At 38.8% G+C, this 23,862-nt stretch overlaps 1 protein-coding gene across 1 annotated transcript in view; it reads right to left on the bottom strand.

The window, feature by feature from the left end:
• Positions 1 to 806: 806 nt before the first annotated feature.
• CATSPERB (cation channel sperm associated auxiliary subunit beta) overlaps positions 807 to 23,862 on the bottom strand; it is a 157,520-nt gene continuing 134,464 nt past the window's right edge. The window contains exons 22-26 of the mRNA XM_053603647.1: positions 18,466 to 18,576; positions 8,905 to 9,040; positions 7,142 to 7,242; positions 5,778 to 5,852; positions 807 to 1,019 (exon numbers count right to left, since the gene is read on the bottom strand). Coding sequence (XP_053459622.1) covers positions 807 to 1,019; positions 5,778 to 5,852; positions 7,142 to 7,242; positions 8,905 to 9,040; positions 18,466 to 18,576 — 636 coding nt within the window. The remainder of the gene's footprint in view (positions 1,020 to 5,777; positions 5,853 to 7,141; positions 7,243 to 8,904; positions 9,041 to 18,465; positions 18,577 to 23,862) is intronic.

The raw sequence follows: 23,862 nt of genomic DNA, 5'->3' as shown, positions 1-23,862 counted from the left end.
AATGTCAGACTCCCATCTTAAAGTGCTATTGTTCTAGTTATGAGCAGAAATATAGAGCTTTAAAGGGAGGGTTTTCTCCTGGACCTAGCCAGTACAATTCCCTTGCACCATCTCCTCCATGGCAAAGAACAAAGGACACTTCCCTGCCCCTCCTGAGAAATGGCCTGTGATAGGGATGTAGGTGTTAGCTCTCAAAAAGGGTGAAGGGGATATTTAAAGAGACAGAAAACAGTTTTACCCCTTTTCAGGCAGTTCTATCTTGTTACATGCCACTTCACCCTGGCATAACTGCACTATAACCTTACTCCTATCTGGAAAGAGTAATGCTTAGGGCTTGTGACCCCTGAGAATAGGCTCCAGTCAGTAAGAGCTGAAAAACAAAAAACTCATTACACACAGTTATCATTTTGTCACTCTTGGTAGAGTGCCGTGGCATCACAGCTACAGCAACCTCAAACTCTTGGGCTTAAGTGATTCTCTTGCTTCAGCCTTCCAAGTAGCTGGGGTTATAGGCACTCTTCACAATGCCCAGCTAACATCTTCTATGTTTTTAAAAGCTTTAAGGAAAATTTTCTACATAAGAGTTGGCACAGGAATTTTCTACATATTAGAAATAAGAAAATGCAATGGAAAACACATTGAAAAATAGCAATTTGAATGATATTGGTAATTTTGTAGTATTTGTCTCTAGTTTGCATGTTTATTTTATTTTTGGTTTGCATAGTTAACATTTAAACATATTGTGCTAGGAATCGTTTAATGAAAGTAGAAAATAAAGAGAAATTATGATAATCATTTTGTTAGTATTAAAACTTTTGTCTCATAACCATTTCACTGAAAGAAATATTTGATAATGTCGCTTTTTTTCTATTAATCCAATTTTGTAATGCCCTCCATGGGTGGATGTCACGCAGTTGAAGCATAAATGATGTAAAAATTAACCCCCCAAGGACTACCGCCGTTGCCACAGCAATAAGAGTATGTCCTGGAAATGGCAATGGTGCTTCATCAACATAAATCTGCAACAGAAAAAGCAAAATCTTTAAGCTTTCTGAATCAAGTAATACAAAATACCGAGCATTATATGATTCCCACAATTAATCACTTAGCAAAATTCTGCCTAGAGTTATACAGATGCTCTGCATCTGCAAAGCTTAGAAACAGTCTTTTAACAATACCTAGTGAAGAAGTGCAGGGAGAATTTTACCCTGATCTTTAGCACAGTCCTGTTTCCTGCTCAGGAGACCTAAGGAATCATGAGATAAAGATATGAGCGGTGTATGTGTGGGAGGCTGGAAAACTGCCCCCTGCCCAGGAAAAAAATGTGTGTGTGGTATGTGGCAATAGCAAGGCAAAAGGTTATGGTAATGATACTGTAGATTCTGATGGTCTCTTGATGCTGGAGGCAGAGTTCTTGCTAAAAGTTTACGATTTTACAAGATTAACCAGGAGACACTCTGTCTGCTATTTCCCTCTATCCCTCTTTTACTGATGACGCTTGATAAGTAATTTTTAACTGTTTTTTTCTACTTTGTGATAATTAACACAGATTTCAGGTTTACTCAGAAGGACTACTCCCTGACAGCTTCTCAGTCCCCTCACACAGACTCTGTGTCAAGCCTCTTCATTCCTCTGACCAAAGGGAATCTTACCTTCAAGTAAGGATTCCCTCAATTATCCTGTGCTTTACTCTTGTCTTTAATGGCAGATAGGACACTTACACAGCAGGACAACATTTTGTATTTAGTCATGCAGAACGGGCAAATAGCTATGGGAACCTCAGCAAGAAGAGGGAAGACCTACTTGGAATGCACTTTTATAGCCTTTCTTTCTTTCTTTTTTTTCTTTTTTAATACTCTTTAGGCATTGTTATTATTATTAAATTTTAAGCCTTTTTAATTTTGTGAAGGCCAAAAGTGGAAACCAAATAAATGTATATGTATATGTATAGAGAAAATTAACAAAAAAATAGCCTTTAGTGGTGCCTGTGGCTCAGTGAGTAGGGCGCTGGCCCCGTATACTGTGGGTGGCGGGTTTGAACCCAGCCCCGGCCAAACTGCAATAAAAAAACAGCTGAGTTTTGTGGCAGGCACCTATAGTCCCAGCTACTCAGGAAGCTGAGGCAGGAGAATCACCTAAGCCCAAGAGTTGGAGGTTGCTGTGAGCTGTGACGCCATAGCACTCTACTGAGGGTGACAGAGTGAGACTCTGTCTCTAAAAAAAAAAGCCTTTATAGGCTTGGTGCCTGTAGGTCAGCAGCTAGGGTGCTGGCCACATGTACCAGTGATATAGTGAGACTCTGTCTCAAAAAAAAAAAAAAAGTCTTTATTTCTTTAGATGTTTTTTTTGCACCAATGTCTTTCTCTGCTACTGAAGACATAAATGTTAGAGATCCCTGAGGCTCTTCTTTTTTTTCTTGAGACAGAGTCTCACTTTGTCCCCCTTGGTAGAGTGCTGTGGCATCACAGCTCACAGCAATCTCAAACTCTTGGGCTTAAGCGATTCTCTTGCCTCAGCTTCCCAAGTAGCAGGGACTATAGATGCCCCACCACAATGCCTGGCTATTTCTTTCTTTCTTTCTTTTTTTTTTTTGTGGTAGCTGTCATTGTTGTTTAGCAGACCCCAGCCAGGCTCAAACCTACCAGCCTCAGTGTATGTGCCTGACACCATAACCATTGAGCCATGGGCACCGAGCCAGCCCTTCTTTTTTTAAAAGTATTTTTTCTTCAAGTTGGATTTCTACTGATTAATTTTCAAATTCACTGATTCATTTTCTCTTCCATATCCATTCTTCTACTGAGTCCATCTAGTAGTTTTAAATTTTATTTGTATTTTTTAATTCTAAAATTTTTATTTTTAAAATAACTTCTAGGCTGGACACAGTGACTGACTCATGCCTATAATCCTACCACTCTGGGAGGCTGAGACAGGTGGATTGCCTGAGCTCAGGAATTAGAGACCAGCCTGAGCAAGAGCAAGACTCCATCTCTAAAAATAGGTGGGCATTGTGGTGAGCACCTATAGTCCCAGCTACCAGGGAGGCTGAGGCAAGAGAATCACTTGTGTTCACTTCAAGAGAATCGCTTGAGTTATGAGGCGATTCTGGCACTCTACTGAGGGCAACAAAGTGAGACACTATCTCAAAAAAAAAAAAAAAAAAAAATAGCTTCTAGTTCTTCAGTGAGAATTTGTTTCTATTCATTTTAAAAGTATTGACCTTTACCTCAGGTTTAAAAATCTTTGTGTGATGATTGCATTTGTTGTCATTTGTTGATCATTTTTTTCTTCAGAGTTGATTATGTTTTCTTAGTTTTTGATATAATGAGTAATTTTAGATCATATCCTGGAAATTTTGGACATTATGTTGCAAGACTCTGATTCTTGTTAAAAATTCTCTGGGAGATGGGCAGCGCCTGTGGCTCAGTCGGTAAGGTGCCGGCCCCATATACCGAGGGTGGCGGGTTCAAACCCGGCCCCGGCCAAAATGCAAAACAACCAGAAAATAGCCGGGCGTTGTGGCGGGCGCCTGTAGTCCCAGCTACTTGGGAGGCTGAGGCAAGAGAATCGCTTAAGCCCATGAGTTGGAGGTTACTGTGAGCTGTGTGAGGCCACGGCACTCTACCGAGGGCCATAAAGTGAGACTCTGTCTCTACAAAAAAAAAAAAAAAAATTCTCTGGGAGGAGGCTGAGGCAAGAGAATCGCCTAAGCCCAGGAGCTGGAGGTTGCTGTGAGCTGTGTGAGGCCACGGCACTCTACCGAGGGCCATAAAGTGAGACTCTGTCTCTACAAAAAAAAAAAAAAAAAAATTCTCTGGGAAAGGTTGATGGCTTATTTGTTTTGGCTGTCTATTGCACTGGGTAAGTTCAGATCACAAATTTTCCTCACCTTCTGTGGATGGTATTTCCAATGTCAGTTCAGTTTCTCAAGCTGTTGTTATGCTATCTGTGTCTTCCTGGTACATGTGCCACTCAGAAGTTGTTCCAGAACTCAGTGGTGTTTGTATTTCAAAGCCTTTGCTATGCTTCTTTAGGTGTGTTCTGCTTGGTATTTGTGCTGGTAAATATATAGAATTAGGAATCCCCCGATTCAGCTCTCTTCTTCTAGAGATTTTTCTCATACTTTCTACTCTGAGAGGCCCTTTTCACAGAAAGAATTTTGGATTCCTGTACTATTGTGCTGTTCCCACAACTGGGGCTGCCTTTGGGTAAAGAGGCAAGAAAAGGGAGAAAAAGGAAAGGGATTTCTCCTCACATTCAACATGGGATAGGTACATCTTTTCTTAATTCCTCTATCTAGTGCAGCGGTTCTCAACCTGTGGGTCACGACCCCTTTGGGGGTTGAATGACCCTTTCACAGGGGTCCCCTAAGACTATCCTGCATATCGGATATTTACTTTACAATTCATAACAGTAGCAAAATTACAGTTATAAAGTAGCAACAAAAATAATTTTGTGGTTGGGGGTCACCACAACATGAGGAACTGTATTAAAGGGTCACGGCATTAGGAAGTTGAGAACCACTGATCTAGTGGGATGGATACTCTCTCAGGGTTTTGGATGTCTGCACTGCTGCCATGGCCACCCACCACATAGCAGTGCAGTGTCATTATTGGGGCTGGGCTTGGGGTGAGGGGTGGGGAGAGAATGTTACTGTGGCATCAGTGTTTGACAATGAATGAGTCATTAATCTTTTTTTTGTTTTGTTTTGTTTTTTGAGACAAAGTCTTGCTTTGTCGCTCCTGGTAAAGTGCTGTGATGTCATAGCTTACAGCAACCTCAGGCTCTTGGGCTCAAGCAATTTTCCTGCTTCAGCTTCCTGATCAGCTGGGACTACAGGCACCTGCCACTAGGCCCAGCTATTTTTAGAGATGGAGTCTTGCTCTTGCTCAGGCTGGTCTCGAACTACTGAGCTCAGACAATCCTCCTGCCTGGGCCTCCTAGAGTGCTGGGATTACAGGTGTGAGCCATCCAGCCCAGCCTTCATTAATCATTTTTTATCAAATCCTCATTCCTTCCTGTGCCTCACAGGTAGCAGATGTCATTATATAAATAGGAAAAAATGAATTGTTGATTTTGTGGGATGATTTAAGGTGACTGAGTTTGGTTCCTACTCTTTTTGGATCTCGAAAGCCTTTGGAATATTTAAGACTCTATCATTACAATTCAAATAGCCAAAAGAGCAATGATACTGGAAACTAAAATGTTATAGACATATGTCCTGTGCAGAGGTAAGGGTGAGAGGAAGAGTATTAAAAGTCAGAAAGCCAAGCTAGGCATGGAAGGTGGCAAGGGAACAAACCCAAATATGGGTGCTTATTAACAGTCTCTTAGCATCATTTGGTCCTGGCACCTGTCATGCATCCTAGCTTTTTGTTGAGACAGAGTCTCAGTATGTTGCCCTCAGTAGAGTGCTGTAGCATCATGGCTCACAGCAACCTCAAACTCTTGGGCTTAAGCGATTCTTTTGCCTCAGCCTCCCAAGTAGCTGGGAGGCGCCTGCCACAGTGCCCAGCTATTTTTTTGTTGCAGTTGTTTAGCTGGCCTGGGCCGAGTTCGAACCCACTGCCATAACCACTGTACTAAGGGCACCGAGCCACGCACCCTAGCTTTACCTCTACTGACAATGTCACTGCCACTCTCCAGGATCCCCTGTCTCTAAACCTTGTCCATCACACAAATTCTGCCAATGTTTTCTTCTCTTCAGTCTCTTGGATTAATGCTCATCATGTTGTTTCCCAAACTATTACTCCATTTGAGGTCTTGTAGATTCACTATACCTGAAATTCTTCAACTAAGTTACAAAATGTGACCCCTGGAATGACAGTTACTCGAAAATGAAAAAGCTCGGAGCCCTGTGGAAGAAAACACAACCAGTCATTAGCAGAATTGATGCGTATATTCTTTAAGTAAAAATATACCCCAGGAGCACTTTCCCTACAGAAATTGCATAAGAAATTCTCATTCATTTCTTAAGGCTCTTGGACAGACTTATTACATGTGAAAATAAAAAGAGACATTGAAACAGAGGGATTCAATATATATTACATATATATCACATATATCTACGTCTTTAGAATAAAGAAATAAAAACATAATTTATTTTTGTTTTGTTATTTTTGTGTGCCTCCGTGGGCACTTTGGGCTAATCCTCCTATTTGTGGTTTTGATATTTTGGTTTTCACAATTACTTGGATTATATCAACAACTTCATTTATGTGTGTTTTTGAGAAAGAGTCTCACTCTGTACCCTGGGTAGAGTGCTGTGGTGCCATAGCTTACAGCAACCTCAAACTCTTGGGCTTGAGCAATGCTTTTTATTTTTTTGAGACAGAGTTTCATTATGTTGCCCTTGGTAGAGTGCCATGGCGTCATAGCTTACAGCAACCTCAAACTCTTGGGCTCAAGTGATTCTCTTGCCTCAGCCTCCCCAGTAGCTGGGACTACAGGCATCTGCCACAACGCTTGGCTATTTTTAGAGACGAGGTCTTGCTCTGGCTCAGGCTGGTCTTGAACCTGTGAGCTCAGGCAATCCACCTGCTTTGGCTTCTGAGAGTGCTGGGATTATAGGCGTGAGCCACCGTGCCTGGCTACTTGAGCAAACCGTCTTGCCTCAGCCTCCTGAATAGCTGGGACTATACGCACCCACCACAACATCAGCTAATTTTTCTATTTTTGGTAGAGACGGGGGTCTCCTTCTTGCTCAGGCTGAGCTCAGGCAATCCACCCTCCTCCGCCTTCCAGAGTGCTAGGATTATAGGCATGAGCCAGCATACTTGGTCTACTTCCTCGTATGGGCAGGAGAAACAAGAAGACATATGCCTGGGTATATCCAGGTAAAATACTGAGCACATTTTCCCCTATAACTTTTGCAAACATCCTTTCTATTTTTGCTTCAGTAGATAATCTGTCTTGATTATCAGCTTAAAAAATAGTTAAATTAATGTTAAACTCAACTTTCAGACACCTTTAGAATTAATAACACCAAAGGAATTTGAGGAGAAATAAACCCTCTCCATATCCTAACAGTTGTTATTCCCACCATTCATGGATACCTCTACCTTAAAACTAAAACCAGTCTTAGTTTAGAGATATGTCTTATCCAAATTCCACACTTTTAAAAACAAAAATGCTATCAACTTACCTTTATACTTAAATTGAGACCCGAAGGATTATACACTGGAGCTTGAAGAACAGATTCTAAATAATTTTTCATTTTTTGAACATTTTCTGGTACAGAATGTTCTAAAAATAGACGAAATATATTTTAAACACGTGTCATTTTCTCATTTTACATAAAATCTTATTACATGAATTAAGGGACAATGAAAGATGCACTCTATAAAATGACTAAGTTATCCTATACTTTTAGTTCTGCTTGACTTTTTAAAAGATATATTTAAGGGAAATTAGGCTCAGTATCTCCCGTTGCCTTTGAGGGTATCCTCAGAAAGGATAAGACTTTGACTACCTTTAAGCTAATCTTTTCCTCCTAGCGCCATGCTCATGACCAGTCCTGAGATGCACATTCCTTATATTTTTGGCAATAAGATCCTCTCAGGACCTCCTTAGTGGTATTTTTTCATTATATCAGCAAAGTTTTACAATAGTATCACTTAAATCTTTTCCAAAAGAAGTGACCAGTTGCTCCTTTCTTTCTTGTCATCCTCTCTAAAACCAGATAGGTAGTATAAGGGTTAGAAATAGCATTGGTGTAATGGTACACAGGATCTAAAGGAAAAAGAAAAGCTCTGATTGTAGCATTTGCCAATTTCCATGGTGAAAATACTCTTACCATGGCTGATTTCAACGCTGTAACAACCAGCTTGTGAAATGCTTCAGTCTTTGCCAATCAGTACTCCAAGTCTGGTAAGAGTAGCTTGTAGTACACCACAGAAAACTGGGATGTTAGTTAAAACAAAATATTTTAGTAGTTTTATTTTGCTAGATTTTTCATCCCCAAAATGCATATATGTTACACAAAAACTCATGAATACTAGATGTCTGGATATTCAGTAACATATTAATGACTGATTAAAATTTTCGTTTAGTTAATTCTCTCTCTTTCCTCAAAACATGAACAAAGACATAACGGGAAACAAAAAGTTATATATTTAAGGTAAAATTGAATTGATTTAAATATTTATTGAAAAATATTTCTGGGTCAGGTGTGGTGGCTCACACCTGTAATCTTAGCATTCTGGGAGGCTGAGGTGGGAGGGTTGCTTGAACTCAGGAGTTTGAGACCAGCCAGAGCAAGAGCAAGACCACATCTCTACCAAAAATAGAAAAATTAGCTGGGTGAGACAACACACGCCGGTAGTCCCAGCTACTCAGGAGGCTGAGGCAAGAGGATTGCTTGAGCCCAGGAGTTTGAAGTTGCTCTGAGCTATGATGCCATGGTACTCTAGCCTGGGGCAACAGACTGAGACTCTGTCTCAAAAAAGAAAAACATTGTTCATCTTTTCAATTATTTACCATAAAATCTTGAAGAAATTTTACTCGTATAATTAGAAGATACATCCTAAAGATTATCTGGCAACACCTTTCCTAACCTCCTGTGTAATACTGAATAGTATCAGTACTCAGTATTACAGTGAAAGGAGACACTAGACCAGCATGCAGGACAAATTCAGTGAATCATTGTTGCTACTAATCTACAAAGTGGTTTTCAAACTTCTTGCAGTTTAAGTTCTTTAAAGATGCTTTTATGCCATAGAATCCAGGTCACCAGAAGTGATGACGAAACAATAGAAGTAAACACCAATGTGCCAACTGATTTGAACATTTTCCAAAGAACTCCTGGCTATCTCTTGTGTAGAAAGGCTTTGTAAACCACTGACCTTTATAAACCAGTAATAACATTACTTATAAAATAAAATAATTATACAAGGAAGCAAATCTTACTTAGGTTCCAGTTTTTCCTCATATTCACTTCAGTCATAGTAACCAGATATGGAGGTTTTACTGGGACACGTCCATCTTCATTATAAATTTCCAAAGAAATTGGATATTGTAAAACTGGAAACTTAAAACGAGGAACCTAAAATACAAATTCAATTAATGTAAATTTGAAAAATTGAATAGAGACTTCATTTCCTGGTAAAGGATGAATACATATATGTTCATTACTTTGGCCTTTTTTATTTATTTATTTATTTATTTATTTATTGTAGGGGATTCATTGAGGGTACAATAAGCCAGGTTACACTGATTGCAATTGTTAGGTAAAGTCCCTCTTGCAATCATGTCTTGTAGTTTGGCCTTTTAATGAAATGTACTTCTTAGATTTTCTGCCTTTTCAGGCATGAAAAACTCATGTCTTACAGTAGAATCAATGTGAACTTCAAAGGCAGTGAGCACCGTGGTAATAAAGCTCGTAACTTCTATCGGCCTTTTTCACAGGATATTATTATGATGTCACTCAAACTTTTCTTATTTTTTTTTATTGTTGAGGATTCGTTGAGGGTGCAGAGAACCAGGTTACACTGATTTCATTTGTTAGGTAAAGTCCTTCTTATAATTGTGTCCTGCCTCCGAGCGGTGTGTCACACACCGTGACCCCCCTCCCCACTCCCTCCTTTCCTCTCTCCACTCACCTCTTCCCCCACCTCCCACCATGTACTAGGCAATTGTCCTCATATCAGAACTGAGTACATTGAATTCTTGCTTCTCAATTCTTATGATGCTTTACTAAGAAGAATGTGTTTCAGTTCCATCCAGGTTTATACAAAAGATGTAAAGTCTCCATCTTTTTTAGTGGCTGAATAGTATTCCATGGTATACATATACCACAGCTTGTTAATCCATTCCTGGATTGGTGGGCATTAAGGTTATTCTCACAGTTTGGCAATTGTAAATTGAGCTGTAATAAACAGTCTAGTGCAAATTTCCTTATGGTAAAATCATATTTTTTCTTCTGGGTAGATGCCCAGTAATGAGATTGCAGGATCAATATGGGAAGTCTAGTTTGAGTTCTTTGAGGATTCTCTATGCTTCCTTCCAAAAGGGTTGTATTGGGGCAGTGCCTGTGACTCAGTGGGTAGGGCGCCAGCCTCTTACACCAAAGGCGGCAGGTTAGAACCCAGCCCCGGCCAAACTGCAACAAAAATAGCTGGGTGTTGTGGTGGGTGCCTGTAGTTCCAGCTACTCAGGAGGCTGAGGCAAAAGAATCTCCTAAGCCCAAGAGTTGGAGGTTGCTGTGAGCTGTGATGCCAGAGCACTCTACCGAGGGTGATAAAGTGAGATTCTGTCTCTAAAAAAAAAAAAAACAAATCAAAAACCCCCCAAAGGGTTGTATTAGCTTGCAGTCCTACCAGCAGTGTAAAAGTGTTCCCTTCTCTCCACAACCATGCCAGCATCTGCAGTTTGAGATTTTGTGATGTGGGCCATTCTTGCTGGGGTTAGGTGTTATCTTAGGGTGGTTTTGATTTGCATTTCTTTGATAACTAGGGACAATGAGCATTTTTTCATGTTTGTTTACCATTCATCTGTATTCTTTAGCGAAGGTTCTATTCATCTCTCTTGCCCATTGATATAAGGAAATATCATACCCAGTGAATGTTCTTGTTTGGTTTATCAAAGATTAGGTGGCTGTAAGATGTTCTTTTCATTTCATGGTTTTTCTATTCGGTTCCAGGTGTCTATGTCTCTATTTTTGTGCCAACGCCATACTGTTTTGATCACTATGGCCTTGTAGTATAGCCTAAAGTCTGGTAGGCTGATGCACCTGGCTTTGTTTTTATTACTAAGAATTGCCTTGGCTATGTGGGTTTTTTCCTGATTACATACAAAATGAAGAATTACTTTGTCTAAATCTTGAAATTATGATGTTGGTATTTTAAGGGGGATTGCATTGAATCTGTAGATTGCTTTGGGAAGTATAGACATTTTAACAATGTCGATTCTTCCCAGCCATGAGCATGGTATGTTCTTTCATTTGTTAATATCTTCTGCTATTTCTTTTCTTAGGGTTTCGTAATTTTCTTTATAGAAGTCCTTCACCTCTTTTGTTAGATATATTCCTAGGTATTTCATTTTCTTTGAATGCCACAATGAAGGGAATTGTGTCCTTGATTAGCTTCTTACCTTGGTTATTATTGGCATATAAAAAGGCTTCTGATTTGTGGACATTCGTTTTATATCCTGAAACATTACTGTATTTTTTGATCACTGCCAGGAGTCTTGTGGTTAAGTCTTTGGAGTTATCTAAGTATAATATTATGTCATTAGCAAAGAGAGAATATGACCTCCTCTGCCCCTTAGTTCCTTCTCTACATGACTTTTATTTCCTTCTCTTGCCCGATTGTATTAACTAGAACTTCCAGCACTATGTTGAATAGTATTGGTGATAGAAGACAGCTCTGTCTGGTTCCAGTTCTAAGTTGAAAATCTTTCGGTTTTACCCCACTCATATAATCTTCCAGTTTTACTCCATTCAGTATGTGGGTTTGTTGTAGATAGCTTCAATCAGTTTAAGAAATGTGTTGTCTATTCTATTTCCTTCAGAGTTGTAATTAGAAAAGGATGCTGAATTTTATTGAATACTTTTCTGCCTCTATTGAGAGGAGCATATGGTCTTTGGCTTTGCTTCTGTTGATATGGTGAATTAGTTTTACGGGCTTGCATATGTTAAACCAGCCTTGCATCCCTGGAATAAAATCTACTTCTTTTTGATGAATGTTTTTTTTTAAATGTGTAGCTGTAATCTCTTGGCTAGGATTTTATTGAGAATTTTTGTATTTATATTAATTACTGAAATTGATCTGAAATTCTCCATTTTATTTTTTTATCTAACAAGAGGCCATAACTTTATTAATGATAGAAACAGTACCAATTTCAAACCAAGCTGCAGTTACTCTTTTGAAACATCAAAGAAGTCCTCGTTTTTTTTGATGGTTACATTGTTAGTTCCATAATAGCATTTACAATACCATTACTGTTGTTCTTCAGAGCTCAGACTGCCTTTGCTCTCTACACATTTGCTTTTGACATGACCAATTCTACGTCCTTAACTTCCATACCTGTTTCATCAACCTTTTCCTCCTCACTCTCTTCTTGTACAGTTGGAGTCTGTGTGTTTTCTTGAATGTTTGAAACAGCTTCACCTTGAACTTTGAATTTCTCAGCAGCTGCTAGCTGTGCCTGCTGATAAATCCTTGATCTTGGTTTCACCAAAAACTTTTGTAGGTATCTGAAGCTGGGCTCTTGTAGACATCTGGTTTTGTGATGACAAAGAGGATATTCTTAGATTTCTGGATAGTGACTCTAGTAACCCCTGTAACTTGTTGAAGACCCAGTTTGGACATAGCTTTCTGTGCCTTCTTTTCACTCCGACTCTGTTTTGCTTTACTGACTGGTTCTTCATCCATTTCAGCTGCTGCTGCCAGCTGTGCTTGCTGTGTGGTTGCCTGTGTGGAATCTTGTTCTCTAGCTCTGGTACTGATTCATCACTGTCAGATTCTGTTCCAGACTCTGTTTCAGCCTGAGGCTGTGGCAACTCCTGCTCTGTAGCAGGGGTGGTTTCCGTGGCTTCGCCAGGTATGTTGTGCAGGGAACCAAGATGGCGGCTTGAAATTCTCCATTTTAGTTGGGTCTTTTCCTGGTTTTGGTATCCGGATGATGTTTGCTTCTAGAACATGTTGGAGAATGTTCCTTCCTTCTCAATTTTTAAAGAATAATTTCTTCGGTATGAGTATAAGCTCTTCTTTGAAGGTTTGATAGAATTCTGATGTGAAGCCATGTGGACCAGGGCTTTTATTTTTGGTTGGGATTTTTTTTTTTAGACAGAGTCTCACTCTGTCACCCTCCTCGGTAGAGTGCTGTGGTGTCACAACTCACAGCAACCCCCAGCTCTGGGGTTTAGGCAATTCTCTTGCCTCAGCCTCCCAAGTAGCTGGGATTATAGGTGCCTGCCACAATGCCTGACTTTTTTGTTGCAGTTTGGCCAGGGCCAGGTTCAAACCTGCCACCCTCAGTATATGGGGCCGGTGCCCTACTCACTGAGCCATAGGTGCCGCCCGGGGAGATTTTTTGTTGTTTCTTTGATCTCTGTTCTTGAAATTGGTCTGTTCAAGAGATCTATTTCTTCTTGATTAAGTCTAAGGAGAGGGTGTGATTCTAGGTATTGATCCATTTCCTCCACATTGTCAAATTTTGGGGCATAAAGTTTCTTGTAGTGCTCAGAGATGATCTCTTGTATCTCTATGGCATCTGTTGTTATTTTCCCTTTATCATTTCCTTTTTTTGAGAGAGAGAGAGTCTTACTATGTCACCCTTGGTAGAGTGCTGTGGTGTTACAGCTTACAGCAACCTCGAACTCTTGGGCTTAAGCCATTCTCTTGCCACAACCTCCCAAGTAGCTGGGACTACATGCACCCACCACAATGCCCAGCTATTTTTCTGTTGCAGTTGTCATTGTTGTTTAGCTATCCCAGGCCTAGTTCGAACCCTCCAGCCTCAGAGTATGGCACTGTAATCAGTGTTACAGGCCTGGTTCGAACCCTCCAGCCTCAGTAGCTGGCACGTAACCACTGTGCTATGGGCACCAAGCCCCCTTTATTGTTTCTGATTGAGGTTATTAGAGATTTCACTTTTCGGTTTTTCATTAATCTGGCCAAAGGTTTATTGATTTTATTTATTTTTTCCAAAAGCCAACTTCTTGTTTTGTTGATTTTCTGAACGATTCTTTTGTTTTCAATTCCATTAATCTCTGATTTAATTTTGGTTATCTCTTTTCATCTTTTGAGTTTGAGATTAGATTGTTCTTTTTTTTCCAATTCCATAAGATGGTTCATGAGTTTGTCGATGTGCTCTCTTTCTGTTTTTTGAATGTAGGCATCTAATGTGATAAATTTCCCTCTTAAGACTACTTTTGCTATATCACACAGGTTTTGGTAATGTGTGTCTTCATTGTTGTTATTTTTGAGTAATTTAATTATTTCCTCTTTTATCTCTTTCTGAACCCAATTGTTATTCACCAAAAGGTTGTTTCATTTCCAAATTTTTGTGTGGGATGAACATTTTTGTTGGAGTTAAGTTCCATCTTATTATCTTGTGGTCTGAGAAGATACAAGTTGTAATTTCTGTTCTTTAAATTTTACTGAGGTCTGATTTGTATCCTACTATGTGGTTGATTATGGAGTATGTACAATGGGCTGATGAGAAAAATGTATATTCCTTAGTTTTGGGATAGTGTGTTCTGTATATGTCTAGTAATCCAATTTGTTCTAGGATCACATTTAAGTCCTTTGCATCTTTGTTTAGTTTCTGTTTAGAGGATCTGTCCAGGTCTGTCAGAAGTGTGTTAAAGTCCGTGACTACTATGGTGTTATAGGATATCATATTGCTCAGACCCATCAAAATCTGTTTCATTAATCTGGGAGGATTTAAGTTGGGTACATAAATATTTAAAACTGAAACGTCTTTTGTTGAATTGTTCCTTTGACCAGTATAAAGTGTCCATCTTTGTCTTTCCTAACTTTAGTTGCTTTAAATCCACTTGTATCTGAAACTAGGATTGCAACCCCTCCTTTCTTCTGTTTTCCATTTGCTTGAAATTCTGTTTTCCATCCCTTAACCCTGAGTCTTGATTTGTCCTTCAAGGCTAGGTGTTTCTCCTGGAGACTGCATATGGATGGCTTGTACGTTTTTATCCAATCAGCCAGCCTGTGCTCTGCAGTGGTGAGTTCAGTCCATTGATATTTATGAGAGAATTGATAAGTGTGGTGGAGCTCTATTCATCTTATTTTGTAAAAGTCTGTTGTGTAGTATTATTCATCGGGCCATTATGTAAGCTAAGTTTTGACCTTTAGCTTCTGGGTGTTTACTTTGCTGGTGGCCCATTGTGGTGGTCGGTGTTGGGAATATGTCTAAGTATTTCCTGTAGAGCTGGTCTTGTTGAGCGAATTTTTTCAGTGCTAGTATAGCCACAAAAATTTTGATTTCTCCATCAGTTTTGCAACTTAATTTAGTAGGATGCAGAATTCTGGGTTGAAAATTGTTTTAAGAATGTTGAAGGTGTATGACTGTGCTCTTCTGGCTTGGAAGGTTTCAGTTGAAAAGTCTATTGTCTTCCTAATGGCTCTGCCTCTGTAGGTAGTTGGCGCTTACTATTGGCTGCTTGCAGAATTTTTTCTTTCATCTTGACTTTGGAAAGGTTCATTATAGTGTGTCTTGGAGAGGCTCTGTTTGAGTTGAGATGACCTGGCGTTTGATAGTCATCTGAAGGGAGTGTGTCAGGTCTTTAGCAGAACTTGGGAAGTTTTCATTTTTGATGATCTCTAGTAGGGCTTCCATTCCTTTGGGACATCTTCTTCCCCTTCAGAAATTCCTATTATTCATATGTTTGAATACTTCATGGAGTCTCGTAGTCCTCTAAGTGTCTGTTCTTCTTTCTCTTCTTTCCTGCCTCTTTAACTACCTGGGTTAACTCTAAAACTTTATCTTCCACTCGTACCTGTAGCTCCATGTCTAGGGTGCCAGCCACATACACCGGAGCTGGCAGGTTCAATCCCAGCCCGGGCCTGCCAAACAACAATTGACAACTACAGCCAAAAAATAGCTGGGCATTGTGGTGGGTGCCTATAGTCCCAGCTAATTAGGAGGCTGAGGCAAGAGAATCACTTAAGCCCAAGAGTTTGAGAGTAACCGAGAGCAACATAGTGAGATTCTCTCTCTCTCAAAAAAAAAAAAAAAGAAAAAAAGCCAAAATACTTTATCCTCTAGCTCTGAGGTTCTTTCTTTTTCATGGTTTAACCTATTTTTGACACTTTATACTGCCTCTTTACATTCCCTGATTGTCTCTTTCATTTCCTTAAGCTCTGCCATATCCTTTCTATATTCTACATATCTCTCATCTGATTTTTGGTTCTGTCTTTCCATTTTCTCATCCATTCCTTCTATTGTCTTTATTATCCATATTTTAAATTCCCTTTCTGTCAAGTCAATTAATTCTTTATAGGTGGAGTCATCTGCAGTAGCTGCCTCATTGTCCCTTGGGGAGTTCTTCTGTTTTGGTTTTTCATGTTGCCTGAATTTTTCTGTTGGTTCCTCCTCATGTGTTCTTTCTTCTTGTTCACCTCTTTGTCCTCATTTGTACTTCTCACTGTCTCCTTTTTTTTTTTTTTTAAACAGAAGTCCTTGTTTGTTTGTTTTTTTTCTTTTCTTTTTTTCAAAATAGAATCTTATTTTGTTACCTAAGTAGAGTGCTGTGACATCACAGCTCACAGCAACTTCAAACTGTTGGGCTTAAGAAATTCTCTTGCTTCAGCCTACCAAGTAGCTGGAACTACAGGTGTCTGCCAGAATGCCTGGATGTTTTTAGAGATGAGGTCTCGCTTTGGCTCAGGCTGGTCTCAAACCAGTGATCTCAGGCAATCCACCTGCCTTGGCCTCCCAGAGTGCTGGATTACAGGTGTGAGCCACTGCACCTGGCCAGAAGTCATTGTTCTTTCTTTTTTCCTTTGAGACAGAGTCTCACTTTGTCACCCTTGGTAGAGTGCCATGGCATCATAGCTCACAGAAACCTCAAACTCTTGGGCTCAAGTGATCCTCTTGTCTCAGCCTTCTAAGTAGCTGGGACTACAGGCACTTGCTAAATGCCCAGCTATGTTTTAGAGTCAGGGTCTTGTAGTTGCTCAGGCTGGTCTTGAACCTGTGAGCTCAGGCAATCCACCCACCTTGGCCTCCCAGAGTGCTGGGATTACAGCTGTGAGCCACTGTGCCTGGCCTGGAAGTCCTTGTTCTTGATGACAGTATGTTGCAATGTGTTGCCAGGACACCACGTGGTGCTGTGTTTTTTTTAGGAGATGGCATAGCCAGCGATCTTTATAGTCCTTATTCCAAATTTAATTGCCTTCAGTGACTGCCTGGTTGTTTCCTCAGCACTCAGACCCTGCCAGGTTGGGATCTTAAAACTCTTGAGAATCCTTCAGGGGCAGGTCTCGCAGTACTGTTGAGTCCAGTTCCTGTGGGTATGGGAGTCCCTCAGCCTGTCTCTAGAGTGAAGCTCTGATGCCAGCAGTCAGAATTAAAATGGCCATGCTTTTGGCCCCTGCTAGGACTTTCTCATGGCTTTCCCACAATGGTAGCACCCTGGCCTCTGAGACTTTCTCAGTATGGCTGTCTCACCAATTCAAATCTGGTTGCTGTATACTATTAGCATCTGCCCACTCTTCTAAACTTGCCACTCAATGTGCAGCTTCCCCAAACAACTGAAAACTCCAGAAAGGCTTCCTCCCTTCCCAGATCTCTATTGTGTGTGTGTGTGTGTGGGGGGGGGGGCAGTCTATCTCAGCCAGTCACAGTTGCTTGCCTAATTCATCAGATTTGCACCACTCTGGATCATAAACTGTATCCAGCTCACCATCTCCTTGCTGTGCTCCTTGAGCTATGACTCTGGGTAAAGTCCCTGCACTAGATATGGGCTGGGTTCTCTCTTTTCCCCCAATCATTCTAGGAGAGCTCAGCTGAATTGATCCTTCTGGGCTGCCATCTTTCTCCACATTCCCAAACTTTTTTTTTTTTGTTTGAACCATACCCTGTGAAGCCCTCCATGAATTGGGTGTGACCCATAGCCCTTTCATTACTCTTCTAGCCAGTAATGGTCTTGTAGGCATAATTTGCAAACACAGCCTCTGGAGTTCAAATCCAGCTCCAATGCATGTTGACAGTGAGGTCTTTGGCAAATTGCCTGACTTCTCTGTGATTCAAATTAAATGAGATAAATTATGGAGAAGGTTTAGAGCAGGATTTATGGATAATAAATGCTCAAGAAATATTATTTTAGTTGAGCAAGGGAGTATATAAGAACAACTCTCATAATACACTGAATGCTGACTCCATGCCCAACTTGAGTATATAGTTTCTATTTCTTACATGTAGTCTATGCTTGAAAGTTATATTATATATTATATAAGTCCCAATGTAAGCACCAACATTAACATGATAAACCTTTGACAGTTCTGATACTAATAGAATAAAATATTGTTTGTCACAGAACCCGTTCTTTTAACCAGCTTATTATAATGTCTTTTACTTGTTGCTACCACCAGACTGAGCTCCTTGATTACAAGGACTTTGACATCTATATTTCCAAAACCTGATACATATTAGATACTCAACATTTGTTTGACTGAATCAATATTTACCATAATCTATTGACAGTGTAGTGTTTTATAGTTTACAAATTGCTTTCATATATATATAGAGGTGTGTGTGTGTGTGTGTGTGTGTGTGTGTATCTTTATAATAATCCTGTGAAATGGACAGTGCAGTGCAGGTATAATTTTATTTTAAAGATGATGTTCATTAACTTGCCTGGTAAATTTAAATCCAGATCTTTTTAGCTCTGTATAATATTTAGTTCTGTCATGACACAATATAAGACAATATTTCTGTCTTAGTTTCATGTTTAACTGAAAGGCACATTTCAAAAGCTTGTTAATATGAATTTTAAAATTATCTTACTTTTTCTCTGCAATCTGAGAAAGCAACAGCATATGAAAACTTCTGATAATTTGTGCAATTACACTCCTCCCGATTAGAAGCATTAGCGCATTGCTTGAATTTACCAGCTTCCTGCAAATACAAGTAACACAGGTTGACTTTCTTTTTCTGTAAACTGAGTAAATGTTCAATATATATTTGTTTCCTGAATAAATAAAATTCCCAAGAAGTTAAAAGGGAGAAAATCCATTAATAAAGAGAACAAGTATAATATTTCTGAATATTCGTAATTTGAACCCTGGTTTTGTTTAGCAACTTGCCAGTTCACCTCAATGTGGTCGCATGGGACCTGGAAAGTGTAAGTCATTCTGAATTCTGCACATCAGGACACCAAACTAACTGCTGCTGGCCCCTCCCATTGCAGGCATACGAACTGACTACAAGGAACAGATTTGATGGTCCCAGGCTAAAACTACAGCACATTCCCCAAACATACTATTTCATGCTTGTCTTTTTTCATGGCATTCTTTAAAAAGAGACAAAATCTCCACTATCTGTCATTTGCTTTTTCTTGATCATTCTTGCCAGACATTGGTATATTTAATCATTATTATTTTTAAAAATTGGCTTTCAATTTTTCCTTAAAAATTATATTCTTCTTCCTCTTCTTTTTTTTTAAGAGACAGAGTCTCATGTTGTCGCCCTCAGTACAGTGCTGTGGCGTCACAGCTCACAGCAACCTCCAGCTCTTGGGCTTAGGCAATTCTCTTGCCTCAGCCTCCCAAGTAGCTGGGACTCCAGACGCCTGCCACAATGCCCAGCTACTTTTTAGTTGCACTTTGGCAGGGGCTGGGTTTGAACCCACTACCCTTGGTATGTGGGGCCAGCGCCCTACTCACTGAGTCACAGGCGCCGCCCTCCAAATTATGTTCTTCCTTCAACTTTCTTTGGGATTACTATTTACCTGCTAGCTTCTTTTTTGTTTTTGAGATACAATTCACTTTTTTAACCATTTAAGGTGTACGATTCCGTGGATTTTAGTGCATTCACAAAGTTTTCGAACAATTACCACTATCTGATTCCAGATCATCTTTATTACTCCCACAAGGAAGTATCTGTTAGCAGTCACTATCCATTTCCCTTTCCCCCTACCTCATGGCAACCACCAATTTATTTTCTATTTCTGTGAATTTGATTTGCCTATTCTGGATATTTCACATAAATCAAGGTATTCAATATATGGCCTTTCCTGTCTGGCTTCCTCCACTTACACATTATTTTTGAGGTTCATCCATGTTGTAGCATACCTCTGTACATTTTTATTTTTATGGCTGAGTAATATTCCATTGAATGGATATAGCATATTTTGTTTATCTATTCATTAGTTAATGAACATCAGACTGTTCTGCTTTTAGCTACTATGAATAATGCTGCACTAATGTTTCATTTAAACATATGTTTTCAATTCTCTTAGATATATTTGATAGCTTACTGGTTGGGTCATATGGTAATTCTATGTTTAAGTTTTTGAAGAACTGTCAAACTGTTATGCACAGCAGCTGCACTATTTTACATTCCTACCAACAAGGTATGAGGGCTCCAATTTCTTGGAACACTATTTTCTCATTATTTCTCAATGTTACTGTAACTTCAATATTATCATAGCTATCCTAACAGCCTTAGAGTAGTATCTCATTGTGAATTTGATTTGTATTTTTCTAATGACTAATAATATTGAACATCTTTTCCTGGGCTTGCTGGCCATTTGTAAAAACTGTCTTTCAATTTTGCCTTAAAAAATAATATTCTTCCTTCAACTTTCTTTGGGGTTATTATTTCCCTGCTAGCTTCCTTTGGAGAAGATTTGGAGAAATATCTATTCAAGACTGTTGTCCATTTCTAAATGGGCTGTTTGTCTTTGTTGTTGAGTTGTAAGAATAGTTTGTATAGTCTGGACATGAGCTCCTTACCAGATCATGCTTTACTTACTGTACAGAAATACAACTGACTATATTATGGAATTCATTTATTAGTTCCATTTGTTTTTTTGTGTGTGCATATGTGTGTTTTAGGATTATATATATATAATCTCTCTCTCTATATATAATTAATACATAATTATCTATAATTATATATTATAATTATATTATATTTTATAATTATATTAAATTATAATATTAAATCATATTATAATTATTATAATATAATTATAAATAATTATATTAAATTATTATATATTAAAATATTAAATTATATTATAATTTATAATTATATTTATAATTATATATATCTATTATATATATATATATATAGAGAGAGAGAGAGAGAGAGCAAAGATAGTTTTACTTTTTTCTTTCAAACCTGGATGGCTTTTGTTTCTTTTTCTTGCCATGGCTGGAACTTCCAGTAAGATACTTAGAAGAAGTGGCAAGAGCCTTATATATTTTTTCCCGCATTTTTTTCAGATTAATATAAGGGTACATAAATTAGGTTACATTGTGTGCATTTGGTAGGTAAAGTCTGAGTTGTAGTTAAGTCCTTCACCCAGGAGGTATGCCATATTCCTTACATTGTACGTGTTAGGTGAGTGCTTACTGAACTCCTTCCTCCTCTTCCCCTCTCGCTCCTTCTTGTTTAAATATGTTTTTCTCTTGTGTGGGCCTGTAGTTGTTCATCAACTAGTTTCAAATTAGTATTGAGTACATGGGTTGCTTGCTTTTCCATTCTTGAGGCAAGGGCCTTATTTTGTTCCTCATGTTATGGGGAAAGCTTTCAGTTTTTCACTATCAAATATTAACAATATTAAAATGTTGGGTTAATGAAAACAACATTTAGGCTTTAGCATTTGTAGATGGCCTTCATCAGGGTGAGAAAGTTTCTTTTTTTTTCTTAGTTCATGAGTACTGCTGGTATTTTATCGTGGAATTTTGCATCTATATTCATAAGGGATATTGGTATCTAATTTTCTTTTCTTATAATGTCTTCATCTGGCTTTAGCATCAGACCTTAATGGAATGAGTTAAGAAGTAATCCTTCATACTCTGTTTTTGGAAGAATTCAGTAGTGAAGCCATTCACTTCTGGACTTTTCCTTGTTTGTAGGTTTTTGATTATTGATTCAATTTCTTTACCTATCTTAGGGCTGTTGAAATTTTCTGTTTCATCTTGAGTCAGCTACGTTTCCATAAATTTCTCTATTTCATCTAGGTCATTTAATTTGTTGGCATACAATTGTTTATAGTACAAGCATGCCTTGGAGATATTGTGAGTTCAGTTCCAGACCATTGCAATAAAGCAAATACCTATATTGCACTAAAGTAAAAAAACTTTGTTTTCCCAGTGCACATAAAACCTATGCTTATACTATTCTGTAGTCTACTAAGCATGCAATATCATTATATCTAATAAAATGTTGTACATCTTTATTAAAAATACCTTATTGCTAAAAATTAAAATGGTCATCTCAGCCCTCAGAGTCATAACTGTTTTGATACCTCAGTATTGATAGATGATGACTAATCAGGATGGTGCTGAAGGCTGGGGTGGCTGTAGCAATTTCCTCTTTCAAACTTCCTTCCTTCCTTTCTTCTTTTCTTTCTTTTTGAGACAGAGACTCACTTTGGTCACCCTTGGTAGAGTGTTGTGGCATCTTAGCTCATAGCAACCTCAAACTCTTGGGCTAAAATGATCCTCTGGCCTCAGCCTCCCAAGGAGCTGGGATTACAGGCACCTGCCACAATGCCTGAATTTTTTTTTTTTTTAGAGGCAGGGTCTTGCTCTGTCTCAGGATGGTCTCGAACCAGTGAGCTCAGGAAATACACCTGCCTTGGCCTCCCAAGTGCTGGGATTAAAGGCATGAGCCACTGTGCCTGGCAGCAATTTCTTAATATAAGACAACAATGAGATTTACCATGTTGATTGACCTTTTCTTTTATAAAAGATTTCTCTGTAACATGCAATGCTATTTGATAGCATCTTACCCACAGATGGGATTTCTTTCAAAATCGGAGTCAATCTTCTCAAAATTTGCCACTGCTTTATCAACTAAGTTTATATAATATTCAGAATCCTTTGAAGTCATTTTAACAATGTTCACAGCATCTTCATTAGTTGTAATTTCCATCTGAAGAAATTACTTTTTTTCATTCATAAGAAGCAACTCCTCATTCATTCAAGTTTGATCATGAGATTGCAGCAATTCAGTCACATTTTCTTTCTTTAAAAAATAACTTTATTCAAATTAATATGAGACTACAATATTTAGGTTACATTGTTCTCACTTCCAGGGTAAAGTTCCATTTGTAGAAGAGCCCTTCACCCAGGAGTCATGTTATACACCTTCACAATGTGCACGTTTGATGAGATCCCATCTCATGCCCTCCCTCCTCCTGCTATACGTCCTCCCCTCCCTCCCTCCCACTTCCATCTATCCCCAACTTGGACTATAGTAGTGTTTTATTATTCTTAGGAAGATGTAATTGTTTATATATTGATTTTATATTAGTATGGAGTACAATGGATATTTGTTTTTTTATTCTTGTGATACTTTACCAAAAATAATGTATTTCAACTCCATCCAGGTAGATGTAAAAGAAGTAATGTCTCCATCTTTTTTAATGGCTGAATAATATTCCACAGTGTACATATACCACAGTTTGTTGATCCATTCATGGGTTGATGGGCACTTAGGTTGCTTCTGCAACTTAGCAATTATGAATTGAGCTGCAAAAACATTCTAGTACAAATGTCTTTATGGTAAATTGATTTTTGTTCTTCTAGGTAGATACCTAGTAGTGAGATTGCAGGGTTAAACGGAAGGTCTACTTTTAGATTTTTGAGGATTCTCCATACTTCTCTCCAAAAAGGCTGTATTAGTTTGCAATCCTTCTACTTGAATTTAATTGAGTTTCTCTCTCATGTAAGCATGTAATTTTTAATCTGCTAGTTTCAATTTAGTACTGAGTATATGTGATGCTTGATTTTGTTTTCTTTTTCTTTGTTTTTATTGTTGGGGATTCATTGAGGGTACAAAGAACCAGGTTACATTGATTGCATTTGTTAGGTAAAGTCCTCTTATAACTGTGTCCCGCCTCCAAAAGGTGTCACACACCGTGACCCCCACCACTCCCTCCTTCCTTCCCCCTTTCTGGTCTCCCCTTCCCTCACCCCCCACCATGTACTAGGTCATTAATTGTCCTCGTATCAGAATTGAGTATATGAGATTCTTGCTTCTCCATTTTTGTGATGCTTTACTAAGAATAATGTGTTCCACGTCCATCCAGGTTAATACAAAAGATGTAAAGTTGCCATCCTTTTAGTGGCTAAATAGTATTCCATGGTATACATATACCACAGCTTGTTAATCCATTCCTGGGTTGGTGGGCATTTAGGCTGTTTCCACATTTTGGCAATTGTAAAT

This window comes from Nycticebus coucang, chromosome 9 (assembly GCF_027406575.1).
Source record: "Nycticebus coucang isolate mNycCou1 chromosome 9, mNycCou1.pri, whole genome shotgun sequence".
Taxonomy (NCBI): Eukaryota; Metazoa; Chordata; class Mammalia; order Primates; family Lorisidae; genus Nycticebus; species Nycticebus coucang.
Note: the sequence above shows the minus strand (reverse complement) of the source record. Positions and strands in the feature narration are given on the sequence as shown.